The sequence below is a fragment of the Bos indicus genome, chromosome 3 (genome assembly GCF_029378745.1).
Source record: "Bos indicus isolate NIAB-ARS_2022 breed Sahiwal x Tharparkar chromosome 3, NIAB-ARS_B.indTharparkar_mat_pri_1.0, whole genome shotgun sequence".
Taxonomy (NCBI): domain Eukaryota; kingdom Metazoa; phylum Chordata; class Mammalia; order Artiodactyla; family Bovidae; genus Bos; species Bos indicus.
In genome coordinates this window covers 99223657-99242506 of record NC_091762.1, presented here as the reverse complement: position 1 = coordinate 99242506, position 18850 = coordinate 99223657, and the positions used below count along the sequence as shown (strand labels likewise).

Sequence of the window (18850 nt, the reverse complement as noted above, 5' to 3'; positions counted from 1 at the left end):
TACTGGAGTGGGGTGCCATTGCCTTCTCCAATTGCTGAACTACTAATACATATATAGCTGATAGGACTGTAAATCTTACTCTTTCAGAATGCAGTATAGTGACAGCCTTAAAATTTTCCTACTATTTGGCTTAATCTTTCCATTTCTGAGATTCTATTCTGAAAAAATAATACTAAACCTAAAAAATGCAATCTTTACAAAAAGATGTTTATCATAGCAATATTTAATACAGTAAGACACTGAAAACACTTTGACTCAGTTCTGACAAGAGGGAAAGGGTGAAGTAAACAAATACTATGTTCCACTTACTGGTTTATTAAATCCCCATTAAAGATGATGCTTAGAAAACATTATAACAACTTTGAAAACATGCTTATTTTCCAATATAAGACCAATTTTTTTGGGGGGGTGGTATATACAGTATGGTCAAAACACAAAGCAGTAAAATGTACATACTGTAAGATCCTACCAAAGACTTAAACAAGCAGTAAGCATAGAGCAAAACAGTAAAAAAACAAAAACAAAACTATGGACTTTGGAGTTAGAAGAGGAGGTTTAAAATTACAGGTGTTGGGCGTTGAATAAATTGGTGCTTAATTTTTTCATTGATGTCTGTGTGTATGTGTGTTAGTTGGTCAGTCGTGTCCGACTCTTTGCGACCCCATGGGCTGTAGCCCACCAGGCTCCTCTGTCCATGGAATTCTCCAGCCAAGAATACTGGAGTGAGTTGCCATTGCCTACTCCTGATCGAGGAATCCAATTCGGGTCTCCCACATTGCAGGCAGATTCTTTACCATCTGAGCCACCAGGGAAGGCCCTCTTCATTCATAAAACATGTATAATAAGAGTATCTATCATATAGATTATTGCAAGGATCAACTGAAATAATGCTGCATAAACCTTTAGCACAGTTCCTCACACTTTATGTGCACTCAATAAATGACTGCTGTTAAAATAATTTTAGAAAAATAAAAAGAAATACAAGAACAAATTCTTTAATAATAAATTACGTTGGTTGGTATGAATATGTTTTTTTGTTTGTTTTTTTTTTAGCCTCGAGGCTTGTGGGATCTTAGTTCCGCCATCAGGGAAGGAACCCAGGCCCTCAGCAGTGAAAGCAGAGTCCTAACCACTGGACTGCCAAGGACTTTCTCTGAATATGGTTTGTTTATTTGTTTTGGTCTACTTTTCTAAATTTTCTAAGGTGTCCAAAATAAACTTACATTACTTTGGTAATGGAAACAAAACAAATATCAAACTCTATTCCCGAAGCTCTATAATATTTTACCCAATTTATATAATAAAATAAATTTTTGGAAAAAAAGTTTTCATGTGAAGATATAGCTATGTTATTCTAACATTTAGCCAGCTTACCCCTCTATGGAAATAATTAATTTAACATATTGCTTTTGAAAACAATTTTTTTTCACCTTAGCTTTCATTTCCTTGAGAAAATCATCTTACATGAAACTAAAATCCTATCTATGGGTGTATATGGATTCTTCAAATCATATAGATAAATGAATTTCAAAAATGGGGATAGCCCACAATACTAAATGAAAATGTCTATTTTATAATGGTAAGTAAAGAAAAATAAACAAAATTATATATACAGTAAAACTTCAACTATGTTTCCTAATTTCCTTTGGGTGTTATTAGTTCAAATGACATTTTCTTCATTTTCTAAAATTCCAACCCTGAGTTTGTATCATTTTTATAGTATAAATTTATAATATGAATTTTCATTTAAGTAAAGGACAGAAGAATTGATTAAAACAATCTGACCACCCCATACTGATACAGCAAATGGCTTTACTTTCCATTTCATTCTAGGCATGTAAAAACTGTATCAAGTTTATTGTATACTGAAAATTCATTAATTTCAATGTTTGACACTTAAGACATTAAAATAGGGTGGCCACTATGAAGAAATACATTACTTAAAAACTATTCCTCACAAGCAGCCATACCAAATGTTAAGGGTTCCACAAAGATAGCAGGTTGATTTAAGCATTCTAATAGATGTCATAAAGCCTCTATCCTAAGAGTACTGAAATAAGACCTTCAAAAATGCTAGCCTCACTTCACTGGTGGCAGGAATATAAACTAGTACAGCTATTTTGGGGGGCAATGGCAACATCTGCCAGACTTTCAGATGCACACCTCCTTTGATCCCACCACTTATAGGAATTCACCCTACAAAAACACTTGTACAAGTGCCCATAGAATGATGTTCACTTAGCACTGTTTGAGATAAGGAATAAGAGATTCGGCCTAAAAACCCATTAGTAGAGAACTGGGGTTCACTGTATCATAGTACATGGGCACAACAGAATATTGTAGTCGTTTAAATGCCTGAGGAAGAATTGCATATACCCAGAAAGTATCTATGTTATGCAAAAAAACCCCATAAATTGCAACACATCACACAGATACATACTTGAACATGCCTAGAGCATTTCTAGAAGAATACCAAAGAAATAGTTAAGAGAAATAACTTAGAAGGAGTCAGACTGAGGAGTTTGGGAAGTGGGTTTTTTTGCATTTTATTTGATATTCATGCATTTTATTTGATTTTTTAAAATCATGCTGCTGCTGCTGCTGAGACTGTATTAAAAAACACCAAAAATAATTAATAGAAAACATACTAGCCTTATTTTGGGTTCCCTGGTGGCTCAGATGGTAAAGAATCCTCCTGCAATCCAGGAAACCTGGGATCAATCCTTGGGTTGGGAAGATCCCCTGGAGGAGGGTGTGGCAACCCACTCCAGTATTCTTGTCTGGAGAATCCCCATGGACAGAGGAGCCTGGTGGGCTACAGTCCATGGGGTCGCAAAGAATTGGACATGACTGAGTGACTAAGCACAGCACTAGCCCTAATTACTGGAGAAGGCAATGGCACCCCACTCCGGTACTCTTGCCTGGAAAATCCCATGGATAGAGGAGCCTGGTGGGCTGAAGTCCATGGGGTCACAAAGAGTCGGACACAACTGAGCGACTTCACTTTCACTTTTCACTTTCCTGCATTGGAGAAGGAAATGGCAACCCACTCCAGTGTTCTTGCCTGGAGAATCCCAGGGATGGGGGAGCCTGGTGGGCTGCCGTCTGTGGGGTCGCACAAAGTTGGACATGACTGAAGCGACTTAGCAGCAGCAGCAGCAGGCTTAATTACAGAATTTCCAGATTTTATGTTCTTTAAAAGCAAGTGTATATTGAGCTGATCTTTGATGAAGAGAAATCTGAACAGAAGAACATGGCCAGTTGGAACTGGTGAGAAATAAGTAAGGTTCACATAACTATAGTCTTCAAAACACAGTCCTACAAAAAGGAAGGGTTTTGCCTTCTAGATGACAACTGCATTAACTGTACGTCCAGTAGTTGACACAGACCCCGTCACTCCAGGAAAACTTTTCTAGACACCAAAAGTAACTAACAGCTCATTTCTCTTTCTCTAAGACTCCTAGAGCATTTTGTTGGCATCTTTACTCAGGAGCTATCCCTATGTCTCTCAAATTACTTAAGTATATAACCTACTCTTCTACTAAAATGGAACCTCTATAGGGTAGATATGATTTCTTCTTATTCACTACATACATATTAATATAGACCCTGAATAAATCATAAGCCAGTTGAATTGAATGGCAAGCTTATACCTTTTCTCAAGAGGAAGCTGCAATGCATTTACATTTTTTTTTAAATCTTTTAAAACAAATTTTAAACTTACCTTGCATGATCCACTTTATGTGCATTTTTCTTCACTTTAGTTGGAGAATCAATTTTTACTCCAAAGCTTCTAAGTTGCTTAAGAGTTGCATTAAGAACACATTCTTTGTCCACTGATCCTGGATCATGTTTTTTTTTCTTAGTATGGTAAACATTCTGGTTTTTGGTGCACTCATCACTGATAATTACTGCTTTGGTAGATGGCTCCTCAGTTACTTTGGGGGAGTTATTCAGTAGGTGGTTCCCTTGACTCTGATGAAAGAAGAAAAAGGACGTATTTGAAAATCACTATTAGGAAACAAAAATAGAAATAATACTGTTAAGTAATGCCAGAGTAAAAAACTATCGTGCTAAATTCTACAAAGTATCAAGTACATTTCCCAAGTTTTATGGAATTTTTATAAAAGAAGTCCATTCTAATGAATGAAGATCCTAGAGAAAACTTAGAATGTTTGTTCAGAACTTGTTCATTTTAAAGCCAACAGATTTAAAACCATTTGAGTAATATTTCAAGTATTTTCAAGGATTTATTGTGAAATCTTTATAAACAAAAGTTTAAAATCATGCTTTCATTTGAAAAAGGATAATGTTTTAGAGTTATAAGTGTAACCTTTATGTTACTTTCAGAATTTGACTCCGCTTTTCTCACTCTGAATGAGAATGACCTGTAATTCTGCCTTCCTGACATTAAAGCATATTTCATTCCCTTGAGCACATGGCTGCCAGCACCAGTGTAGGACCTAGCAGGCAAACAACAAATCTGAGTTAACTGATGAATACTTAGGGGCCTAAGTATGTTTAATTAGTCTTCAATTATAAATGGAAAAATCAAGTGTTCTAAAATCTACAATTTGATTGTAAGTGACAGCCACAGTCATTTGACCTCCAAGTCCCAGTCTACATTTTACAATATTGTGCGGGTTTCTGCCACACATCAACTCCTTTTTACTGTGTGCTGCTTTTGCTTACAGTACTATTCACTTTAGTCGTTTGTTACTGGTATGCATGTGTTATCTCCCTTAAGTTTTCAAAGGCAGAGACTGTCATGTTCATCTTTATATTACCCACTTTACTCAGTTCATTTTCTTAGACTAAGCTAAGTATTCCATAAAAATCTGCTTATATGAGCTGAAATCAGCAAAAATTATCATAAATATTCTATTACTTTCCAATTTTCAAACCTCCTGCAAGCTCTTGCTTATTTTTTCTAGTACTAACTTCGAACTTGAGTTAGGGGAAAATCTTTTCCTAGCAAGGTCCCCATCAGTTTAAAGATGGGAAAGGCTTAACTAGTGTACCTTAGACTAAATCACCATCTCACAAAAGACAGAATGCTTTACATTTTCTTACCAACACGTCCTGGAATAGTTGCTGGTTATCTGATGGTTGATGAGGCAAGGGTTGCATTACTTGCTCGGTTTGGGGTTCCCCTGATGCTCCAGAGCTATTAGTGGCACCCTCTGTTGGTCCACTCTGGAAGCACATGCTTCCACACTCCGCTTGCAGGGGATTTGGAAAGAATACGGGTACATCAGGTTCTTTTCTCTCAAGTGGAGAAGAGCTGCTTGAAAGGACATAAAGTAACTGTTAGTTAATTCTGTTATTTTGTTTTACAACAACAAAACAAACAAATCGTAAATGGTTTATTAAAACAAAAACAATTCCTTATTATGCCAGTCAAAGCTCTCTGAAATTTGATAGTCAACCTGGCTTTTCAGCCAGTCCCTTTCGATCAGTGCTCCCTGTTTTATCTTCTGAACAAACTGGATTACGAACAATACTCTGAGTTCTTCTGCCCATAAATTTTGTCTACTATGCGCTAGTTCTCAATCTTAATTACACCATCAATATTACTTGTAAAGTTTTTAAAAACACAACTGTTTGGACTTCTCCCCACACAGATTCTCAACTGGTGGAGTGCCCCAATTTATTGTATTTTCAAATGCCCTGGAGCCAAGAGTTACTGTTCTAATGCTTTTAAATTGACATACTCTTATCAAAATCCTATCCACTGTTCAAGGGACATTTTAAAAGTTTACTTCCTCTACGATGTTCTAAAACGTTAATTGGATATGTCCTCTTGCTTCTTTCAACCTCCATTAGCACTTTCTTTTATCTCTTAAAGTGAAAGTGAAAGTGAAGTTGCTTAGTCGTGCCTGACTCTTTGCGACCCATGGACTGTAGCCCACCAAGCTCCTCTGTCCATGGGATTCTCCAGGCAAGAATACTGGAGTGGGTTGCCATTTCCTTCTCCAGGGGATCTTCCCGACCCAGGGATCAAACCCAGGTCTCCCACATTGCAGACGCTTTAACCTCTGCGCCACCAGGGAAGCCTATAAACATACAAAAACGTGAAGTCGCTCAGTCATGTCCGACTCTTTGCGACCCCATGGACTGTAGTCCACCAAGCTCCTCTGTCCATGGGGATCCTCCAGACAAGAATATTGGAGTGGGTTGCCATTTCCTTCTCCAGGGGATCTTCCCAACTCAAGGATTGAACTTGGGTCTCCCACGTTGCAGGCAGACTCTTTATCCTCTGCACCACCAGGGAAGATATACTCTCATTTATAATAAAGGTATCTGTGTGTTCATTATATCTTGGGCAAATATCTTAATCTCTCTTGGCCTCAGCTTCCTCATTCATAAAATGGGAAAAACAGCATCTACCGCCCTGGGTTGAAAAACATGAGACAGGACTAAAGGAGATACAAAGTGCCTAGCACGGTACCAGATAAACCTAGTGGGGGTCTGTAATTGCTAGTTTTCTTCATCTCCTGCTGCTATCCCCTTACTTCCTAAACAGCACATTGAACCTTTATCTTCAATCATGTTAACTGATTGCACTTTAATGAAGACATCAAAACTCAAATGTAGAAGCAGAAAGCCAGGCTTCAGAGATTGTATGGCTTCTGGGGAAAGTACTTGTACCGAGCAGGATTTTTATCATGCAAACATCTGCAAAGCTCTTTATTTTTTAAAGAGAGTTCACGTCAGTCACTGAGTTAGACTTATTCTACCTTTAGCTAAATGATGACAATTAATTTTTAAGGTACTAATCTGGTACTATTCTATGTGTTTTACATATATTAACTCATCTAATCTTTACAACAATCCTGAGATAGGTACTTTCACTGTCTCCATATATAGAAAACAGAAGCATTCAGAAATTATGAGACCTGCCCATGGTCACACAGTTGTGATTTGAATCCAGGCAGTTTGGCTCCATGCTCTTAATCACTCTGCTATATTGCCTTTTCAAGAATTTAAAAATACCTGTTTTGGTGTCTAACCTACCAAACAAAAATAAAAGCTAAAAATTCCAGAAGAAAAAACTAAAACATTAACAATTTCAAATTTTAAAAATTGTTTAAAGATGATTCTAATATGGCAAGTATTAGCAGGCATGTCCAAAGCCTGACTTCGTAAAAAAAGGGAAAAAGTATTGTGTCAAAAGAAAATCTATGGATATCACACATGGTTCTTCCCTGGGAAAAAGCAACCGATTACCATATATGCTGCAAGTCAAATCTACCTTTCACAAACTGCTTTAACATTAGACTAACCCAGCAACACATCCAAAGGGGACAGGGGACTCAGGTGGCCAGGTGCCATGTATGAATACTCAGCAGCACGAACCACAGCAGGAATCAGACCAGATGTTTGGGAAGAATCCTAGAAAAGCACTGAAACCACCGTACACAACACTGGAGATACTATTTAATCCGAATCATAATCTATGCAGAACAAAGATCAGATCTTTGTTATAGTTATATGTTGGAATCCACAGAGTTGGTTAATCACCCTGAAAAAGCAATTAATTGCATTCTATCAGTTAACTCAGATCTGTTTCTGAAGTTAAGAACCACAATGGATCGGAGATTTTTAAAGTTCTACTTTCAGAGGGAAAAACTAATCCTTGAAAGTAGTCTACAATTTACAAAAGGAAATACAGATAGAATAAATGTGGATAACCACAGGGAGAACAAGTAAGGATAACCACGGTTCATGTCTCTTTGTTCTCATTTTCTGTAACTATTCCAAGTGAAATGTGAACTTATCTTGGGGGCTTACCCCAAACTGCTCTTCCTATCACCAAACATCTGTGAAGTAGCTGATGTGGGGAACTAGACACTTGTTCAAGTCCTAAAGGTACAGAAATGAGTATGATCCACAACCAGAAGGAATTCAGTCTAGTGGGGGTTGAGACAGGTATACAGATCTTTTTAATATACTGTGGTACATATTATGAATACTTAATTGAATTTTAAGGTTAAAACATACTCTCTACTGAGCAAAGCAGATAAATATTTCTGGTTTTCTAGATGGGTGTGTTTCTTGTTCTAATCATTATTGTAATCAGATAATTTAAAATATCAAATATTACCAAAAGGCTTAAAATTTTAAAAAGTAATCAACTGCCTGCCCATGCCACCCCTACCACTGAATTCACCTCTTTTAAAACTATTTCATGTGATACTACACTGTGGTATTTTAACCCACCTTACTCCTTTACATTCAAAATTTATCCTATACCTGATCCCTGCCACCACTTCTAATTCCCAGGCACCTTCATCTCACTTGGTCTTCAGTCTACTAACCAGTCTCCTTACTTCTAATCTTAACCCCCTCAGTTCACTTGCCACAAAACAGCTGGAATGGCCTTTAAGAAACAAAAATGATCATACCACTATGTCATTTAAAAATCCTCCCTGATGTTAATGAATGCAGAATATATTCAGAACTTCTACATCCTCCAAAGCCCTACGTAATCTGAAGGCTTCTTTCACCCTCTTACTTAATATACCCACTTCACTCCCATGCCACTCTCCTAGTTACACTCCACTTGGTCACCCTGGTTTATTTTCTTCAGGCAGTGGTCTTTATATGAAATTATGTTTCCTGCTGATGCGGTTATTGTCTCCAGAACTCATGGAAATTCCATGAAGTTAGGAGCTTTGTCTGACCTACTGCTCAATTTCTAGGGCTTAGTTTTTTGGCAGCATATACCAGAAGCTCAAAGAATATTTGCTGAATTTGTTTACAAATTTGCAAATGATCTGAATTACTTCAGAATCCTTATTTTTTTAATAGAAAATTTCAGAATGAAAAATTTCAAACACAAGAGAGTTTAACAAACCACTATGTACAATCAGTTTTAAAAATTATCTACTCAGAGCCTATCTTATTTCAGCTCTACCCTTTACCATTTCATCCCCATTAGCTTACCGAGTATATCTTGAATAACAGGTTACATCTCTCAGAAATAAAGACTCTGTTATTATACACATATAATTGCAGTATGTATCTTTATAAAAATTAAAAAAATTCAGGACCCTGGCTCCATCTGGGACCTAGTGTCAGACTCTCCAGTGAGGCCTGACATACATATTTCTGATCTTCAACTGTTCTGATTCAGTCAGACTGTTTCATACATCCAATGACTGACATCTGGGAATGGTCACAGAAGGCTCAGAATTGTCTTTTACAGGGAATTCCCTGGCATTTCAGTGGTTAGAAGTCTAGTAGTTAGGACTCCATGGTTGCACTGCAGGGGGCATAGGTTAGATCCCTGGTCGGGGAAACTAAGATCCCGTATGACGAGTGGTGCAGCCAAAGAACTGTCTGTTACATAGGAATCGCATTAGGAAAGACACCATGAAATACTTTTACAAAACAAACTTGTTTCTGAGTTAGAATACCAGAGGAATATTAGAATTTAAAAAGAAAAAAAGAAGATGAATACTGAATTGAAGAGATCTTACTTGGATATACAAAGTTGCTGATTAAATTCTTCTTCCACAGCAACGTTACTCTCTTCAAAACTGGGAATATCAACAGCTTTTAGCGAAGATGCACTACCTGGCGTACTTGTGACTTCATTATTAATATCGACAGAAAAATTCATGTCCTCACTGGAAATCTTGGTGTCATCTTGCCTCAGCTGAGATTCAGGCTCTTGATGGTCACCTGCCGCATTCCAAAACAAGCTGGCACCTGGAGAACAGATGATTTAAAAGATGCAGAAACAGACACTCAATTATAGAAAATAATTCTCTGACAAACTTTTGTAAGTAACATTAGCTATATTATTTTAACACAATTACCTAGAACTGTTTTCAGATTGTATTTTCTCAGAAATGCCATGAAGAAATAAATGACAAGTAAAGAGAGGAAACTGAGTACAAAGGGAAAGAGGACTTCTCAGGCCCTGACTCTCCAAGAGGTGTGGCTCTCAGGATGGGTTTTACCTGTCAAGGTTCTGAATATGATTTGGAGTATATGTGTGTTTTGAAAACTGCTGTTCTGAAAAACAGGAGAAAATATATAAAATGCAAATCCCTGGGCTCTTTGATTTTGATTCTTAAACACAATATGTATGAGACTATATCAGGGTTATATCAGATATATGTAATATAAGGCAAGTAAAAACCAAATATTTCCCAAATTTTATAGATCATTTGCACAATTATTTGCATGTATTATTATTTGCTTACTGATTTTCTTTAAATCAACTCACTGTTTTACTGAGCTGCATCATTTCTGTGAAATCATAGATTTTTATGTGCTGCTACTGCTGCTAAGTCACTTAGGTCGTGTCCAACTCTGTGTGATCCCATAGACGGCAGCCCACCAGGCTCCCCCGTCCCTGGGATTCTCCAGGCAAGAACACTGGAGTGGGTTGCCATTCCCCTCTCCAATGCATGAAAGTGAAAAGTGAAAGTGAAGTCGCTCAGTCGTGTCTGACCTTCAGCAACCCCATGGACTGCAGCCTTCCAGGCTCCTCCATCAATGGGACTTTCCAGGCAAGAGTACTGGAGTGGGGTGCCATTGCCTTCTCCATTTTATGTGCTAGTTATATTTTTTTCTAATACTTATAGGAACAAATAAATCTACACAGTATAAAATAGTAATCTGTATACTACACCAAATCATCTTTTGAATCTGAGCAATATGCATTCTACATTTTGAGAAATATTGCAATACATACATGATTTAAAGAAATAAAGTTAAAACCAAAGACTAAATTCAAGTCAAAATTGTTTCCACTTTGAGCATCAACTCGGGTGATTTTATAAACATAAATTAATAAAAGGATGATTTATTTTTGTATTCATTAAGCATTTAAAAAAATCCCTGGTCAGGGATCCAAGATCCTGCAAGCCACACAGCACAGCCCACCCAAAAATAAAAGGACAATTTAGAAAACTTATGTGAGTGCTGCCACTCTTCCTGAATACCCACCAGTGTACACCCTTAGGAATTAAGTATTATCATAGAGAGCCTCTTAATTCAAATGACTAATAATTCATTTTTCTGCATATAAGTCAAAGCTCTAAATATGACTCTATGAGGTTTCAAAATATTTGAAATATACATCATGCTTGAAAACTTGTTTCAAATAATTTCAGGATATCAGTTTGATTTAGGCATCAGGTTAGGTAATGAGATACAACAGTCAATAAAAGTTTACAGTCCAGTGACAGATACAGATGATGAACAACTGGAATATAGTAAGTACAGCACTTCACAAGAGGACATAGAAGGAAACTGCACTTTTTGGTTTGTTTATCTCCTAATACTCCTTTACCACCACCCTCTACAACACACATATGCAGGAAATTGTCATCCTTGCAATTAACAAAGACGGGACTCCAACAGATATGCCCCTATTACATGCTTCTCAATCCCCTTATCCCTGAACCAGGGATTAAAATCTAATCCAAACTAGACCATTCAGGTTCTCTGCATTTTGAAGTTGAGACTGAAGGATCATAATGTGTTTGTGTACATGGGTAGAACTGCGTAACAGAAACTCTGAGGCTCTGGGTGAGCTGTATTTTAAAATGTAAAGCAGTGAAGACTCCAGATAGAGTTGATAAAACAGCCACGTGTAATAACTGGATACTCCAGTGATTTTCTAGTTTCTACGTCTAGTTTTTCTCTGAAGTCCAGCCCAATTCTTGGCCTTGGTTTTCATGAAACATCCCCATATCCTTCCAGTAAATTCCCCCTCCTTGCTTAGTTCAAAGTTGCTTATGTTACTTGCTGCTAAAAAATTCTTAATATTGAGTAACACCTGAATTTAATAAACGTACATGAGGTTCCCACTACCCTCCCTCATTGCTGCCCTCTTCATGAAGTTTAGATAACATCTGGGTACAGATAAAGAATACAGCAATCTGTCTTCCTTGTTAATGCTCTCTCTCAAATTTGTATTCTCCAGGTTCAAACCTTCATCTGTTACTTTCACAACTCTTATGTCATCAATCCACTCCACTCTCCTAACATTTGAGTATTACTATCTACATTTCCAAAAGTAGCTCAATCTGAACAGATATTTAGACTGAACTCATCTCCTCTCCTCTGCTTCTCTAACTTGCCTCCCTCTGTCATCCAAGCTCAAAATCATGAAGTAACTTTTATTTTCACCTTTAATAAATGTTTAATTTTGGAATAATTCTAGATTCACAGAGAAGATAAAACAGAGAGTTACTGTGTATTCCTCACCTAGTTCTCCCTGTTGTTAACATCTTACATTATCATGGTACATTTTTCAAAATCAAGAAAACAGTGTTGGTACATTACTATTAACTAAAACTCCAGACTTTGTTTGGATTTCACCAATTTTTCCACTAATATCCTTTTTCTGTTTCAGGATCCAATCCAGGATAATAACACGGCATTTAACTAAAGTAACTTGAATCTTCCCTCTTCCAACTGCCATATCCAATTAGTTTTCAAATTTTATCAACACTGTACATGACTCTTCCTCTTCAGTCTTATAACCACCACACTATATTCTAAACATCTTGTTAGATACTAAACACATGAAAATGTTCTTAAAGATCTCATAGTCTGATTGTGAGGAAATATGTAAACACATAGATGTCATTTATATTATTGATTTTTTTAAAAAGGCCTTCTATTTTGCTTACAAGATGAAACAGACACAGCTTTGTGAAAGATGTAGTAATGGCTCTCTGTGACATAGTAATGGGTAGAGTACTAGACAACTCAGAACTCTGTGTTGTTTCTCTGAGCCTGTATTTTCTCTACTTAATCTGTTCTGCCATCTCTCAATTCCACCAAGATCCTACATTCCCTTCAAGGCCCAGAATCAGTAACACTGCATGGATGAAATCTTCCCTGATCCCCTAAACCACAGATGACTTCTCTCATTAGAACTGGGTCCAGCTTGGAAAAGCAGCAAAAACAAACAACACATTACGTTATGTGGTTTCCAATCTGTTTACAGGTAGAGTTTTATTTCATAAAGAGTAAAATCACACAAAGAGTTAAGTTACATACTCATCACCTTGGTTTAAATTCTATGTGTACTATGTACAAATTAAGAAAAATGAAATTACCTGTGCTCACAGCAATGCTTACACTTTTTCTCATGTGCAAAGCAGGGGAAGACTGTGCTTCCATGGAAACCAACTCCATTTGTCTTGCAGCTTGCGTTGTGTCTTCAACAGTGGTTGTCTTAGGGGAACAGGGCTGCAGAGACTGTGCTTCTAACAAACGCTGAATCTGTATCAATTAAAAACACTTTTTTATGTATGTTTATGACAGTGAAGTAAACAACCAAACTGACAGAAGAGTTTAAAAATGAATTACAGAGTGCCCCAGTTATAAGTAACTGACTTTTAACTGCATTTTCTCACATTTCAACTAGATTAAATCATAAAACTTATTCAATGCTGAAAATCATTGTCATTAGTTATTAAGAAGCATTTAAATGGGCTACCTATTCAAAGTAAAAACACAGGTGCTTAGATCAACATTCATAAATTGACACTCATGTAGAAAAGCCTTGTTAACACTCTGACATTTTATTTCTATTTCACTTATCAATCAAAAGTAAGATAGAGGAGATTCTCTAATTCTACATATCAAATGTGAACAATTTTTTTACACAAGATTCATTTTATAAAGGTCACCCAGAATTGTCCATGTTTGGTCATGCTGAAACTGGAAATATTAATAACAATCTCTAACACTGAGTGTTTCCTGTTTACAAGACATTACAATAAGAGCTTTTATGTATGATTTTTACAACAACCCCGTGAATATGTACTACTAGTAAGCACAGTTTACAGAGAAAAAACCTGAGGCAATATAAAGTTACTTGCCCAGGTCACATAATTAACAAGTAGCAAAGCTGAAGTTCAAGCACTAAAAGCTTCCCTTCCTACCATAAAACTTATCCCTTTATAGGGGGTGGGAGGGATGCTCAAGAGGAAAGGAATATATAGCTATGACCGATTCATGATGTTGTATGGCAGAAACCAACACAACATTGTAAAGCAATTAGCCTCCAATTTAAAAGAAAAAAAAAAAAAACCCAACTTATTCCTGTATACAATTCCATAGTTTTTAGTATATTCTCAAAGTCTGCATCCATCACCACCATCTAACTCTACAAAATTTTCATTAACCTTTGCAAAATCTTTGGACCAACTAGCTGTCACTCTCCATGGCTCCACAATTTAGCCTCTGGCAACCACTAATCTACTTTCTATCTCTATACGTGTGTGTGTGTGTGTGTGTGTGTGTGTGTGTGTGTGCTAAGTCACCTCAGTCATGTCCAACTCTTTACAACCCTATGGACTGTAGCCTACCAGTCTCCTCTGTCCAAGGGATTCTCCAGAGAATACTGGAGTTTTCCATGCTCTCCTCCGGGGGATCTTCCCAACCAAGGGATCGAACTCACATCTCTTATGTCTCCTGCTTTGACAAGGCAGGTTCTTTACCACTAGTGCCACCTGAGAAGCCACTGTATCTCTACAGATGTGCCTATTCTGGACATTTGATAGAAATGAAACCAAACAACACGTGGCCTTATATCTTGCTTTTTTCATTTAGCATAACATTTTCAAAGTTCATCTGTACCTATCAGTACCTATAAGTACTTCACTCCTTTTGATGATTGAAATATTCCATTGTATATATAATGTCACATTTGTGTTCATCTATTCATCAGTTGATGGACTCTGGATTGTTCTCACCCTTGGCTATTGTAAACAATGTTGCTACAAACACGTGTGTAAAAGCTTTTGTGTGATCATATTTTTTCATTTCTCTTGCATATACACCTAGGAGTGGAAAAGCCTCCTTTTTTAAACACTGTAATCTTGTTTCCCTATAAGTTACACTTTGTATTCAACTCATCTCATTAATTTTAGCAGATTAATTTCCTTCTCCAGGGGATCTTCCCAACCCAGGGATCGAACCTCGTTCTCCTGCATTGCAGGCAGATGTTTTACCATCTGAGCCACTAGGGAAGCCCATAAGTTACACTGCTGAATTCAACTCATCTCATTAATTTTACCAGATTAACTTTATTAATATAGGAAAATAAGTATTATCAATAAATTATTGACATCAGTAGAAATACAACCTGCATTAATAATACAAAAAGGAATATGTACTTATAGTGGTTTAGAGCATGGACTTTAGTGTCATGAGGACATAACTTAACTCCTACTCTGTTACCTTTTGGAAAAGCTATTTAGCCACTGTGAGATTCAATATTACCTAAAACTAAGGTAGTTGTAAGGACTAAGAGACAAATAAGATAATTGTAATTTGCTGACTGTTTACTAAAGCTTCATCCTACACTATGCACTTTAGATAGATAGACAGATGTGTGTGTGTGTGTGTGTGTATATACACATATAAATTCATTTAACTATCAAAGCTACATATATTAATAACACCAATCATTATTCCCAATTTCAGAGAAGGCAATGGCACCCCACTCCAGTACTCTTGCCTGGAAAATCCCATGGATGGAGGAGTCTGGTAGGCTACAATCCATGGGGTCGAGAAGAGTTGAACACGACTGAGTGACTTCACTTTCCCTTTTCACTTTCATGCATTGGAGAAGGAAATGGCAACCCACTCCAGTGTTCTTGCCTGGAGAATCCCAGGGACGGGGGAGCCTGGTGGGCTGCCGTCTATGGGATCGCAGAGAGTCAGACACGACTGACGCGACTTAGCAGCAACAGCAGCATTCCCAATTTACAGCTGAGAAAAGTGAGGTTTAGAGAAATTGCATATGAAATACTTGATAAGACATTTACTACAAAGTTATAGAGATTAAACTAAATGGTAGTAGTGCTGGAATAGATAGGCAGATCAATGGAGAGTGCAGTATAGAAATAGATACAAACACATGATACTTTCATTATAAAATAAAAAATACATGTTTAAATCATTAACAAAAAGATACATTATTCAGTAAATATATGGAGTCAGTCATCTAAGGATAAAAAGAAAAAAATATTTTATCTGGTATAACAAAATAAAATAAAGCAACAAATAAAACCCTGATTGTTGTTGTTCAGTCGCTAAGTCGTGTCTGACTCTTTTGCAACTCCATGGACTGTAGCCTGACAGGCTCCTTCCATCCATGGGGTTTCCCAGGCAAGAGTAATGGAGTAGGTTGCCATTTCCTTATTCAAATCCTCATTTCCCTAATGTGTAAAACATCAGGGACTAGAATCCAGTTTCCAGGGTCTCTTCTAATTCTGACATTCTGCAATTCCACTTCATAAACTATAGTTACTGAAGAGTTGCCAGTTACTTTTTAAAAATTCAAGAATTTAACAGAAGAAAGCTAGCAAACCTGTGCTTGAAGTAGTCGCAGCTGTCTGTCTTGCTCTGTGATGAACCTATACGCATCTGGAGACAGTCCCATCATCCCATCATCTGACCCAGTCTTGGGTGTGTGCATACATACTGCACAAGGCCATGGGCTACAGAAGTCCACGTGTGGAGGCAGTCTTGCCGCAGGTGATGGTTCTACGTTGCTGTCGGAAGAACAACCCCTCATGTTTCCCTGAGGTCTCAAGGCTATAGGACTACTTGAAGAAAAGAATGCATTATGGTACTGAGCTGGACATCCACTTGGATGAAATAATGAATGTTTGTGAAGGGTTTCAGACTTGAGGTCTTGAACAGATCCTACTGTATTCATTCCCTGCCAAGAATTTATTGGACTATACTGAATATGGCCATGATGCTGGCAACAACTGCAAACATTTGTGGAATAGTAAGAGGGTGGCTGGGGAGTAGGTATTTGAAATTCCATCGGTCTTCCTGAATTATGGAGTGAAAAAACAAAATTGTGTGGGTGGGACTGTGGGGCAAGAGAAGACTGCTTGGAATTAAACGTGGAGGATCTTACAGGATACTCTTCTTTGTGTACATTTGCAGCAGAAACTGTTTGAAGCTTTTCAGATGTATCTGAAGACAGTCCATTAAAAGAGGGCTTACTACTGTTCCTGATATGAGAGTTCCCTTTCTTACAGGTAGACAGCTGTCTTACTTTGCAGTGTCTCAAAGGAGCAGTGTCTTGGTTTAATGGATTTGGTAGCCCTCTGAAGGAAGGCTCTCCAGCTTCTGCTTCTGGTCTGTGTTTCTCATCACAAAGCTGGGGTTGTGACTGCTCAAGGTGCTCAGCATGGTTAATCAACAAAGGAGGATTTTCATTATTCACCATTTCCAATGGGTTAGGCACAGGGGTTGGTTCTATGAAGTTTTCATCCAACACAAGTGAAAGTTCAGGAACTGATGGCTGGATCTTAGAAACCTATAAGTGGGAAAGAAATGAAAGAAGAAAAAGTGCCTTTCAGGAGAATGATATATGCTTCATTTTCCTTTAAGCTAGTATTTTCCAAATTGTATCCAGTTATTAATTAAAAAGTATTGATTATTTAGACAATTGACAAATATTTGCTGGGCATCTTCTATGTGCTAGTACCAGGAACACAACTGTGAACAAAATAAATAAGGTCCTTGCCCTCACAAACTTGTTTACCAATGAAACTCTTTTCACTGGAACACCGATTGACGTTGCTTAGGTTACAGAACTCGACATGGGAAACAGACTTTTTTTACCCTCTCTGCAAAAACAAAAAATCATCAGGCCAGATGCTTCAATACATCTAGCAAAGAATAGTGTTTTTTCATCTTAATAAGAAAGGGTCTTCCAGTAAGTATTTAAAAATATCATACTAAGTGAAATTATTCACTGCTATTCTTTTTATTGATATCTAGTAAAAGAGCTGGAGGAGAGCCAAATAGAGTAAGTAAAGTATCGCTGTGGTGAATTTGGTTATAATATTAATTTAAGAAAACTTTCCCATTCCTTTTTCTTGTAATAAGTAATTAGTCCAATTAAAACAGAAAAATTCTAAAATAACCCACTAGTTCACCTCAATAAAAAAAATAATGATGGGTTGCTAGCAATCTCCAAAAGCAAGTAGAATGTTTTCTCAAAATATGGTGATAAGAACAATGTCAAGTGCTGGTGATAGTATAGAATGTTGATTCTACATGGGTTAAAAGCACCAGATTCTGAAACTAAACCTCTTAAACTACTAGTCTACCAAATCCTAAACTTCCTGAATTCCAGCTTTACTACTTCCTAGTTATATAATCCTAGGGAGCTAACTTAACCTCTTTTCCTTGGTTTTCTCTGGAAATACTATACTTACTTATTACAATATGTGTACATATTAATATTATTACATATAATAATTAAATGTACCTGTGAGGAATATATGATATTTATCTTTATATATTATTGAGTGCTTTAACATGAAGAGACTTTTAGGTTTCTAATTACAAAGGTGAGTTCTAAGACCAGTGATACCTTCTGACTCACTGGATGAGGACTAGGAATTGGTCTTGGAGAAACATCTTCATCTTCAACACCAGAGTCATGATCATTCGTTGGCATTTTCCCTGGAGGTAACTTCTGGGAAGAGCTAAAGAACAGATGGGAGAAAAAGTAAGTCTTCAGTAATCAGTATTCGTTTGTTCTTTCTATTTTTTAAAAAAATCTGGAACACTTCATGAATTTGCATGTCACAATTGTGCAGAGGCCATGCTAATCTTCTCTGTATCATTCCAATTTTAGTATATGTGCTGCTGAAGTGAGCACTCTTCTTTCATTTTGAAGCTGAATAAGGCATCCGGTCCCATCACTTCATGGGAAATAGATGGGGAAACAGTGGAAACAGTGTCAGACTTTATTTTTCTGGGCTCCAAAATCACTGCAGATGGTGACTGCAGCCATGAAATTAAAAGACACTTACTCCTTGGAAGGAAAGTT

At 37.1% G+C, this 18850-nt stretch overlaps 1 protein-coding gene and 1 non-coding gene across 3 annotated transcripts in view; both read right to left on the bottom strand.

The window, feature by feature from the left end:
* STIL (STIL centriolar assembly protein) overlaps window positions 1-18850 on the bottom strand; it is a 54017-nt gene that overhangs the window by 6713 nt on the left and 28454 nt on the right. The window contains exons 11-16 of one of the 2 annotated variants that reach the window (XM_070786584.1): window positions 18389-18503; window positions 16358-17323; window positions 13092-13257; window positions 9486-9717; window positions 5074-5287; window positions 3725-3975 (exon numbers count right to left, since the gene is read on the bottom strand). In XM_070786584.1, the coding sequence (XP_070642685.1) occupies window positions 3725-3975; window positions 5074-5287; window positions 9486-9717; window positions 13092-13257; window positions 16358-17323; window positions 18389-18503 (1944 nt within the window). The remainder of the gene's footprint in view (window positions 1-3724; window positions 3976-5073; window positions 5288-9485; window positions 9718-13091; window positions 13258-16357; window positions 17324-18388; window positions 18504-18850) is intronic. The other variant, XM_070786585.1, reaches the window with a different exon arrangement.
* Window positions 18573-18679, bottom strand: LOC139182343 (U6 spliceosomal RNA). Its single transcript, XR_011566014.1, has one exon. It is a non-coding gene; the product is annotated as a U6 spliceosomal RNA (small nuclear RNA).